This window comes from Mytilus trossulus, chromosome 9, assembly GCF_036588685.1.
Source record: "Mytilus trossulus isolate FHL-02 chromosome 9, PNRI_Mtr1.1.1.hap1, whole genome shotgun sequence".
Taxonomy (NCBI): domain Eukaryota; kingdom Metazoa; phylum Mollusca; class Bivalvia; order Mytilida; family Mytilidae; genus Mytilus; species Mytilus trossulus.
Genome location: NC_086381.1, coordinates 35,046,353 through 35,058,378, shown reverse-complemented (window position 1 = coordinate 35,058,378; position 12,026 = coordinate 35,046,353). Strand labels below are relative to the sequence as shown.

The following is a 12,026-nucleotide window of genomic DNA, read 5'->3' as shown; positions in this document are numbered from 1 at the left end:
TCTCTCTTATTGGTTTATGTGTAAGACGTGTAACATACTGAATATTGCAGTCTAGGCCTCTGCAAACATCTCTAATCCAGCTATACTCTATACGTTCCAGTTCCAAGTGAGGAGCATGAAATTCAAATGTCATTTGTTGATGTTTGTCATATGTATTTTCGTTTGTTTTGTTCATAACTCAGGACCTTAGTTTTTCTCGTTTTTACTGCTCTAGATTTTTCAGTTCTGACCCTTTATAACTGACTTTGTGGAACGGATTTGCTCATTGTAAAAGGTCTAAATATTAGTTGTTAATTTCCACGTCATTTGGTTTTTGATGAAGAGTTGTCTCAATGGCAATACTGCCCAATCTTGTTTTTATATAGCCTTGTATCTGTAATGAGTTTTTTCTTCATGTATTATACAGCAGCTATCTTTGTTACATGGGATTGCCAATGTAAAAGTAGAGTTTGATATAGGATACTGTCCCAGATATCCCGTGTTCGAACCCCGGCTTGTGCACAGGCAATTGTGGCGCTCACCTGATGGTTAATGGGTTCTCTTCTAGCTATATGAATGAAGGACATTCATATAAGTGAAGATAGGCATCGCTTCACCTACCACACAGCTTTTGACAATGCATTTATACCACATTTAAAACTATTGTACAAGACATCGGATATTACTTACATTAAGTACGATGTACTTTTTTGATTGTGTAATGCTATTTTTTTGTGTTATTAATGTTATATACTTTTTATTTTTATTCATATTAAAAATACAAATACAGATAGAAATTTACTGATAAATCCATTTTATTATTTAGAACATGTAAATTTGGAACAATTACAACATCGGGAGACTACCATTTTGTAGGGTTTGAATTCGAACCCAACACCTTTAGGTGGGTAACAGTATACATAAAATGGAATGTCAACAAATCCCGAGATTTCACATCTGTACTTTGTAACCGTTGGTGAAGTTGCTTTGTCTTTAAGTCCTTGGCAAAAACCACTGCAAACAAAAAAACAAAACATAAAAAATGTTATCAAAACTTAAAAAGCATAGATTGACTACAATTTGAAATTCGTTTATATACCATAAATATTTGAACGAAAAGTTGATTGAAGTGCGTGTTTACTTATTCCGCTGAAGTAGAGGCATGATTACCAAAGTCATAAGTCAATAACACAGTTGCTGATTTCTATGCCATTTTGGTTACTCAATGACGGCTATCTCGATGGCAAACAAACCAAGTCTATGATATTGAACCGTTTATATGCGCCTTTGGAATTAACACTGCGTAACCAAATACTTTTCTTTGTAAGAGTTATCTCCCCGAACACTGTTTTCCTTGTGACTTCATCTCCTCCTTAACCGTAAAAAAATCGACAAATTTATTTTATAAAATTGCTCTTATTTTGACCGAAGCAATATGAACACTCCATATGAGAGTTATTTCCCCTTATGTATTTGATATAAGTGGAATGCATTTTTATCTTGTAAACCAAAAGTGAGAGAGACCTAGGATCTTTTGATTTGAGGTCCTTGGTCCAAAAACATTTGTATTTGATCAAGGTCATTTTCTAATTTTTAAATTTGGCTTATTTTCACTTATTTCCAAAAAACATATGAGATATAGACAAATTATTTTTGCTAAATTATTAGTTAAGACATGTCGTAACACGTAAATTTCGATTACAAAGGTACGTTGAACGTAAAAGGGAGTTTTCTCCCCTCTTGTATTTAAAAATACACGTATGGTGATATAACTCATTAACCAAATATAATTAAGACCTAATGTTTTTTGGTTTGAGGTCCTTGGTTAATGACCTTGAAATTTATCTCTAGGTCATAGCCTAATTTGACATTATAGATTTGACCTTTGCTTTTACTTCATATGTATGATGTATACATGATAAAGCCATGAGACTTTTTGCAATAGGTTTCAAACAATTTAACCTTAAAAAACAACCTTGTGTAAATCAGAAGTATCTAGTATTTTTACTTTATTAATATAAAAGTATATAGAACCAATATTTTTAGAATCAGTGTCAAGTAAATATCAAAATAGTATCAAAAGTACCATTTTCAAACCGGAAGTAAAAACTTATCTCCCTTATTTGAAAAATATTGTATAGAAACCATATATATTTGGAATCATCGAACACTAAGCTATCGTTTGACGATTGAAATGACATTCTAAACCTAATTTTATTAATGTCATATTAAAATACATGGTTTTTGGTTGAAAGACCTTCAATTATTCCTTGAATTATTGGTTTTGAATTTTAGGTCCTTGGTTTATGACCTTAGAAATAAACTCATGGCCACAGGTAAAATTGATGTTATATTTGACCTTTGGTTTTATATAATAAATATTCATGATAAAACATTGGGACTTTTTGCATTACATTGCATGACACTTGACTATGGATAAGCAAACCGGAAGTGACCTTGTGTAAACCGGAAGTAGCTATTTTTTGTACTTATTTAACTTATAAGTATATTAAACAATATATTTTTGGAATCAGTACCAAGTAAACTATCAAATAAAAACCGGAAGTGACGTATTTCAAATCGGAAGAAACAATCTATCTAGTAAATCCAGAAAAATAAGTATAATAAACCATATATTTTTGGAATCAGTGTACAATAAGCTATCATTTGACGCTAGATATGACTTTTCAAACTGAATTGTCATAGTTCTATATCAAAATTGATCTTTATAGGTTGGAAATGCCTTCTTTTTGCTTCTTTCTCTTCTTTTTACCCTTAGGTAAATCCGCTACTCGACTTTTACTTAGATGAAGGTACAGAACAGGCTGGGTAATGACGAATGAATGAATGCTAGTTGTAACTTTTGTGATCATCGTGTAACTTTACAATTCTTTAAATCTTTATAGTCATAACCTCATTCATTATGGCGAGTGTATTTGAGAATAAAAGATACCGTTCGAAAGGTTAAATAAAGGTTCAAACTCACCTGTTACAGTTGTAAGTTGGACAGTTTAACTTTGCAAATGGTCTCAGAGTCCAGCAATGCCAATTAGTATCCGGATCTTGATAATATGTTTGAATTTTCCTAATGCCCCATGAGCCGGAACACACACTCTTTTTATCAAAGTCCTTTAAGGCAAAACCTGGGAATTTTGTCGTGTAACGAGGTTTGCTTGCAAGTAAATAAAATAAAGATGAATGACAACATATGGCTTTTTTATTAATATTTTACATTTAGAAAATTCGTGTCTTTAAAGTATAGGTTCGGTCGTTTTTTTAAGTAAAAACAATACCAGCCTTATAATACTGAACGTAATAAATACATGCGTTTTATCTACAAAAGACCCATAATTCGACTTTGACATCACTTTCGTATCTACAATTTTAGGAAATGAACTACTGTTGTATTTTGTTTAATTTTTGGATACGGTCTTCCATTAAGTTCCTGATTACCTTTAAAACAATAAATTCTTTAAAATTATGCAAGTCAGCGCAACTAATAAGTCATACTAGTTTTTTGTAGCATTCAATAACTCCGATTAAAAAAATATTGAAAGCTCCCTTGAGTTTTGAAAAATGACAGGAAAAGGCCGACTCGGAGTTTAACTTAGATTTACATTACCGCATCTATTTTTTATATAGGGATGGAATTGTCTGCATCCGACACACCTTATGAAATTAAGGAGCATGGTAATTGCATTGAGAAAACAAGTCATTAGAAGACAGAACTGCAATATTTCAAATCAATACATTTCACTTAAAACTTATATCATTTTTCTAATTGCTTATCAAATATTAATAACTTACCCGCAGTACCTCTCCGCCTGTTCATATGCAGCCTGAATTTTTAAGGCAATGGTAGATTTGCCTTTAAAGACGTCCCTTCCAGCCTTTTTAACTTGTCTGTAAATTTTTTAATGCACGTTTAAGTTCTTTTTTATTCATCAAATACGACTTCGAACACATTAGTTTCGTTCATTTTGAATAAAAACTCAGAAAAAAGTATTGAATGATTAATTCTGATTTTGAATAATACTTTCGCTACACTAGACAAACAAGTCATACAAAAAAGAGGCTGTGATGAGTTTTCGTCGATCACCTAGGTCTATGTGCACTTTGAACCATCGAAACTCTCTAACACTGCGGATTAGAATAAAATTCATGACACAAATCTTGTTTTTCGTTGATTTTGTATTACTGATCATTTTTTTCTGTTTATGATTTCTATCGATATTTTCTTTTGTTTTAACAAACAACAAAACAAAAAAAGGAGTATGGCAATTTTCCTTTGAGGGCAATCAATTCATTCTGATTCTAGTACTAGTACTGTTTATAAAAGATGGACGAAATGTACCAGAGGGACGCTCAAACTCGTAAGTCGAAAATAAACTGGCTAAAAAGTAAAAGACCAACTGACAAACCATAGTAACTGAACACAAAGCATTAGGAATATATTTTAAGCGAGATACCACAATGAAGAATGTGTTCATGTAGCTTTACAGGAGAAGATTTTTGTAAAAGCTAACAGACGCTAACGGACGTCGACGGAAGCCGGACGACGAACGCCAAGTGAAGAGGCATGTTCGACTTCGTACTTTATTTGGCCTTTTTAACTTTTTTGGATTCGAGCGTCACTGATGAGTCTTTTGTAGACGAAACGCGCGTCTGTCGTATATACAAAATTAAGTCCTGGTATCTATGACGAGTATATTTGGCCTTTGTGGCAGATGAGCTTAAAAGGATTAATTCAGTATAAAGGCTATAGATATTTACACGTAAACAATGTTATAGTTATTATATACCGTCTAAAAAAATCCTTGGTGTAACTAGTGCTCTAATAAGTCTGTAATTGCTAACACGACGTCAATGTGTATATATATTTGTAACGATTCTCGTTCTACAATCATTGTTCGGGTAAGGGTGTAAAATGGAACATTTAACCTACTGTATAATAAAAGACTAATGCTGATAACTAGGATTTATCATGTTCTCAGTTGAACCAGGAAGAATTAAACATGTTAAAATTCCGAAATAATGTCCACTGAAACCCAAAGACAAGCATGGAATTAATATAGGAATTACAAAAACTCCTAATAAAGTGAGACCAGGGGATAGAGCGAATAAGATTCTCCAACATTACATGTCTATATTGGCATAATACAAACACGCAAATTCAATAACAACATCTTATTTTAACATAATCGATTACCAAACGATGAATATAAATTTATCAAGAAAAAAAACCCATATATTTAAAATATCAAAATTCAATTTTTAAATGAAATTGTGGTTATTTTAGAATTTTGAGTACTTTCATATCTATATTTAAGTGTCTTTTTGATGTTGGGATGTACAAGTACCATCCCACGTCCAATCTGTATTTTTTTTAGATGTATCTATGTTTGTATACATCTGATGAGTTAAACCTTTTTCAACTGATTTTATTGTTCGTTCTTATGTTGTACTGTTATACCGCTGTCCCAGGTAAAGGAGAGCGTTGAGCGCCTGTTTACATGTTTAACACTGCAACATATTGTGTGTACATGCCTTTCTCCCAAGTCAGGAGCCTTTAATTCAGTGGTTGCCGTTTGTTGCTGTGTAACATATTGTTTTCGTTCATTTCGTTTTACATAAATTGGATTGTTAGTTAGTAATACCTTTTTCCAATTGTTTTACATTTTTCATTTTGAAAGCTAAACGGTAACCTATAGTGTCATTTGATTTCTTGTGCAGAGTTATCTCATTGACAATCATGCCACATCTTCTTTTTTATACAGGCTTAAATATACAGTGATCACCAAATACTAGAAGCAAAAGTCGTATTCATTTTTTAATGATATCTATTTTTTTTTAAATATTTGAACCTAGCTATCTTGGTTTTGCCTATGTTCGGACATATAAGAGTGAAAATTACGTATTATACGTAATGAAGAGGAATCTTTATTATAAAATGAATTAATTGAGGTCGATGGATAAGTTTTTCTTGTTGTTATCTTTTTCGGGGCGTATTTCCGAAGAATAAATATGAATTATCCTTAATTTCACCAAGAGAACTCTTTACACAATGTTTTCTTCTTATTGGTGTTGTGCGGTTTATATTTTCATCTAAGGTCTAGTTAACATAGCTTATAACACTATGTATATCGAGTGTAATACAGAATTTATCTAATTGATGCAGTTGATAGATACAATTTTAAACGCTGATATTCGGGGTTGGAAAATATTTTCCTTAGATAATGAATTTTAGACGTAAGGGAGACAGCCTTCAACTTTCTTTTTCAATGATCCAGAAATAGGTGTGTTCTTTGAATGTGTCTTGCGTCAGTAAGTGTTGTTGGAAACTGTTGAGAATGGCGACTTGATATATTTCTTGTTGTCTTGTCTTTGTAATGTATCAATGTGGTACATTTTCTATGTCTGATTTTTCATCATCTGCAAATACTTTTATTTTCTTATTCCGATTGTTGATACATCTGTATTGTTTTATATTATTTCGAAGAATCAGTAACAAACATACCTAGGCATGGAAAACTTTGGCAGTACAAATTTTAGTCTTTCATCAACCTTTACACTGTTACTCCTGAGTGTGGACCTTTCGCTAGGGAGAAGGCATTTATTCTCAGTGGCATCAACATAAACTACACAATACAATATTGTTAAAAGTACTGTATATTCCTGGAAAAACAATGAAAACTCCCAATTACCGGCTATTTGTTGTGCATATGTCGTGTACAAGGTTATAACATGTACAAAAGTATTGTACATGTAATAACTTGTACAATGCCAAAATACAAGTTATAGCAATAACAAAAGTACATCGTACACGTACAAAATATTAGTTTAAAAAGGGTTTGAGCCTGTACAAAATTTCAAAAATAATAATAAAGCATACATTCAAGATTGACATTGATCAAATGTTAAGAACAATTATAATCAAATGCAAAACAAGGTGCATCATTTATAGCATGCATAAAAATATTTCATTTTCATACATTTTAGAATTTTTTTTTTACTTGTTGCTACCAGACATGTGACTCCTTTGAGTTGCGCAAAACTTTCATTCTTCTACATTTACACCTACCAGATTTAAAGCTGCCTTTCTTACACTAACAATGCACAAAACTTTGTACTCCGCTTAATGACATCTTACGTACGTACCATCTTCTCACATAGCTCATTGGGACTTCAGACACATATGAAGTTACATTTGCAAGAAATTCATTCTGGTTTCTACTTGGGATCAATATTTGAAAATTCAGACAATTAACCCTCACTGGTATTGACAGCAGGAATTTCACCAACAGAAAGCGCCCTCTTTCGAGGAAGTATACCAGTTGATGTCATACTGATACCTAATTAACCATGCATGTTAGCATCACTTCATTCATTACATTGTCTCTGTTTCTAACTCTAATTGTTTGTTTATTGTTGTCTGCTGAATCATTCAATTCACCATTCGTTTCAGTGTGTGTGTCAGCAATAATATCCGTCTCTGACATTGTTTTATCTTTCAATTTCAGTGTCGGAACTATTTTCTGTCTCGGGGTCTTCACTATCAGTATTATTGGATACAGAACTTGCTTCAAATCTTGCTTATAAATCTTATTCTGTTTGTCCATTGGGTAGGAATACCGAATAATGGTGTGGATACATGTGTATTTTAAATGTCTTTAAGGGATTAAGTTATTATAAAAACTATTAATCTGGTCATTATCTGTATCAAAATATTATCACATGAATGGCTTTGGACAATAGCAAAAAAAAATGATGAAAATATTGTTGAGGTTATGGGCATGTGTTGTAATAATAGAAACATGTTTTTTTGTCTAATGTTCTACAATTAAAAACCATTTTTAAGCAATATTTTGTACATGTTATAACATGTATGTGGTACTTTTGTACATGTTATAACTTGTATTTTTGCATTGTACAAATTAGAACATGTACACTATTTTCAATGCTCTTCAACTTCGAACTTTATTTGGCATTTTCAACTCATTTGGATTCGAGCGTCACTGATGAGTCTTTTTATTAGACGAAACGTGCGTCTGGCGTATATACTAAATTGAGTCCTGATATCTTTGATGAGTTTATTTGTACATATTATAACCTGTATACATATATAAGATTGCAACTTTTACAGGACACATATACACCCTATAACAGATCAGATCTGCATGAAAGTTATGTACATATAAATAAAAATATATGTAAAAGTTCAAATGAGAAAACTATCCATCCACGTCACTATGTATAAAAGGTAAAAAGTCAAAGTGCGGTCTTCAACACGGAGCCATTATCATATACATTTTTGTGCTGTAATACACGCTGCTACTTTTCGTATCATGAACAGCTAACCATTGTGTTTACTCATTAAGAAATAGAATATGGAACACAGGACTGTTACTCTTTGGATATTTGCGCTCTTGTAATCATAGACTCTTTATGTGTAGAATATTTTTTAGTCATACACATTCACACTCCTTGTTTTCAGTATGAATTCGTCTGGCTGGCAATCCTTCTCTTTCATTTAATTATATTAGAAAGATATAGTTAACTACAACGATATATTGTACTGTTCGCTTAAGTATCATTAAGTGGGCAATATTTCAGTGAAATGTAAGGCAATAATTTGATGTTGTCATTATTATGTACATGAACTGTTACAGTACTTTGTACATAACTTCAATTTAAATTTTAATAAATATCTAGATTATCAAATATAAATCAGAACATTCAGTTAAAATTCTTACCTTCAAATGCATAATGTCTCGTTTCTTGATCTACTTTTGTGAATTTATGCATGTTTATTTCCATACCTATAATATGCTTGTTCAAACTGTTGCGGGATATGAACTTTGTTGTAAAGTAAATCATCTTAACTATATACGGTTGATTTGTAATTTATAAATTCTAATATCTAATAGATTATGACTTACGCATTAATAATAATAATTTATTCATTTAGCTAGGAATTTTAACACTGCATATATAATGTAAAACATGCAATACAGTATATCTATAAATAATAAACGCACAAATCCTTGTGTACTTTTGACATGTAGACGACGTTATTTTCACTGTACCATCTGTTTGAAGCAGGTACTATGGTATGGATAGTTTCTGTAATTTAAATCGCATTAAAAGGACTAAATGTTTCTTTTACCATGAAAAATATAACTATATTTACATGTTGTATATATATGTTTGGCAAGAACACCGAGTTATTCCCCCTTCCCACTGAATACCATCCTAGCGTTTTTTTACATCAATGTGTGTTCCTTTTTATATTATAAGAAAATCAAGAACTCTCTTTTCCTATTATAGTTGTTTGGACGGATGCCTGCTGCTTACAGGAAGAAATATGTAATTAGTTAAAGGTTCCAAACGTCAAAGAGTCAATCCCTCGGAAATATTACGAACACCACCATGATTTGGATGACTGTTATGGCCATATACCAATATCTATACATGTATGAAAGAATGCAAAAATTATGTTGAACTTGTTCTAATAACAATACCTTTCTCATTTAATCGATTGCAGCATCCCAGAGTTCGTCTTGGTTTTTGATATGTCGTTTCCCCAACTTAGTCTCACGATTTTCATACGGTTTGAATGTTTTTAATGCTGTTTCATCGTTTTTTTCTATTGTTTTCGTCCAATTTTTTTAATTGTTAGTTTTGATTGCCAAATGTTATCGGTTTCATTTTTTTTTTTAGAAGTATTGATATATTATATGTTAAATTTGCACCGATAAGACATCTTATTCTTCGTTTTTGTTGTCAATATAATGGAATTTAATGCTATTGTCGTACAAGTGAGAGGTTAAGCTAGCTATAACATCAGGTTTAATCGACCATTTTCTACATTAGAAAATGCCTGTACCAAGTCAGACTATGACAATTGTTTTCAACTCGTTTGATGTGTATGAGCTATTGATTTGCGAATTGATATTGGACTTTCCGTTTTGAATGTCCCTTGGAGTGCTGTATATTTGCAATTTTACTGTTTAAATACTTCATTCGATTATGATAATGTTAAAAGTTTTTTCCTCCCCACAAATTCAAGCTGTTGTCTTTATACATTATGATTTCGAACCTGTTTAGGACACTTGTTGGTAGGTCTCTAAACCAAAACCGGTTTCATGACATTGTCAGTTGTTCTATGTAAAAAAACCTGCATCAGGACACTTTTTGGTAGCAATCTGTACCAGAAGATGTTAAGAACATGTGTCAGTAGTTGTCGATACCGGATGTTTTAGGACATTTGTCAGTATATTTTTGCACCAAAAATGTTTTTGACATTGTGCAATAGTTATCTGTACAAAAGATGTCTTGGAATATGTCAGAAGTTTTGACTGCTAGTACTTGTTTTGGGACATCTGTCCGTAGGTTTCGGTTTCTGAACATGTTTAATGACATTTGGCAGCAGTTCTTTGTGCTAGAAGTTGTTCAAGAACTGTGTCTGTATTCAACACAAATTTACCTGCTATGGAACACTTGCCAGTAGCTTTCTGTACTGGAAGATTCTTTATTTTTGTACATAAATATTGCCGTTAGTTTTCTCGTTTGAATTGATTTACATTGTCACTTCGTTTTTTTATAGCTGACTTTGCGGTACGGGATTTTGCTCATTGTTTAAGTACTTATAGTTGCTAATTTCTGTGTCATTTGGTCATATTTATAATATATATATATATATTAGTAGTTCTCTGTACAATAACCAGCTTTAGGACATATGTCAGTAGTTCTCTGTACAATAACCAGCTTTAGGACACATGTCAGTAGTTCACTGTACCAGGACCTGCTTGAGACATATATCGGTAGTTCTCTGTACAATAAACAGCTTTTAGACATATGTCGGTAGTTCTCTGTACAATAACCAGCTTTAGGACATATGTCAGTAGTTCTCTGTACAATAACCAGCTTTAGGACATAAATCGGTAGTTCTCTGTACAATAACCAGCTTTAGGACATATGTCAGTAGTTATCTGTACAATAACCCGCTTTAGGACACATGTCAGTAGTTCACTGTACCAGGACCTGCTTGAGACATATGTCGGTGGTTCTCTGTACAATAAACAGCTTTTAGACATATGTCGGTAGTTCTCTGTACAATAACCAGCTTTAGGACATATGTCAGTAGTTATCTGTACAATAACCAGCTTTAGGACATAAATCGGTAGTTCTCTGTACAATAACCAGCTTTAGGACATATGTCAGTAGTTCTCTGTACAATAACCAGCTTTAGGACATATGTCAGTGGTTCACTGTACCAGGACCTGCTTAAGGACATATGTCAGTAGTTCTCTGCACCATAACCAGCTTTATGGCATAAGTCAGTAGTTCTCTTTACAATAACCAGCTGTATGGCATAAGTCAGTAGTTCTCTTTACAATAACCTGCTTTAGGACACATGTCAGTAATTATCTAAACAATAACCAGCGTTAGGACACATGTCAGTAGTTTTCTCTACAATAACCAGCGTTAGGAAATATGTCAGTAGTTCTCTATACAATAACCAGCGTTAGGACATATGTCAGTAGTTCTCTATACAATAACCCGCTTTAGGACACATGTCAGTAGTTCTCTATACAATAACCAGCGTTAGGAAATATGTCAGTAGTTCTCTATACAATAACCAGCGTTAGGACATATGTCAGTAGTTCTCTATACAATAACCAGCGTTAGGAAATATGTCAGTAGTTCTCTATACAATAACCAGCGTTAGGACATAAGTCAGTAATTATCTGTACCAGGACCTGCTTGAGACATATGTCAGTAGTTCACTGTACCAGGACCTGCTTGAGAAATATGTCGGTAGTTATCTGTACAATAACTTGCTTTATTTGTTATTCTACCAAAGCATAGTACTGTTGTCGGTAATAAGTCCTACTTTTCGTTGAACAAAATCATTCCTGGGTCATAAACATGTATCCTGGGTATTTCAAAGCACCATTATTTTATTTATTTGGCGTTTCTATAGAATATTTTGGAAACTTGAAGTTGCATGGTTTCAAAACCTTGTACACATGTTAAAAAGAAAT

At 32.5% G+C, this 12,026-nt stretch overlaps 1 protein-coding gene across 1 annotated transcript; it reads right to left on the bottom strand.

Moving 5' to 3' along the window:
• Positions 1–793: 793 nt before the first annotated feature.
• Positions 794–3,811, bottom strand: LOC134684577 (uncharacterized). Its single transcript, XM_063543872.1, has 3 exons — positions 3,787–3,811; positions 2,966–3,191; positions 794–993 (listed from the first exon to the last, which is right to left on the bottom strand). The coding sequence occupies exons 1-3, from the start codon at positions 3,809–3,811 to the stop codon at positions 798–800; spliced, it is 447 nt and encodes a 148-aa protein (XP_063399942.1). The 3' UTR covers positions 794–797.
• Positions 3,812–12,026: the final 8,215 nt, after the last annotated feature.

Coding starts and splice junctions, on each gene's coding strand:
- LOC134684577 (XM_063543872.1), bottom strand. CDS start 3,811: ATGAACAGGCGGAGAGGTACTGCGG. Junction 3,192..3,786: donor CAGGCGGAGAGGTACTGCGG/GTAAGTTATTAA, acceptor TTAATAAAAAAG/CCATATGTTGTCATTCATCT. Junction 994..2,965: donor CCAACTTACAACTGTAACAG/GTGAGTTTGAAC, acceptor TTTTGTTTGCAG/TGGTTTTTGCCAAGGACTTA.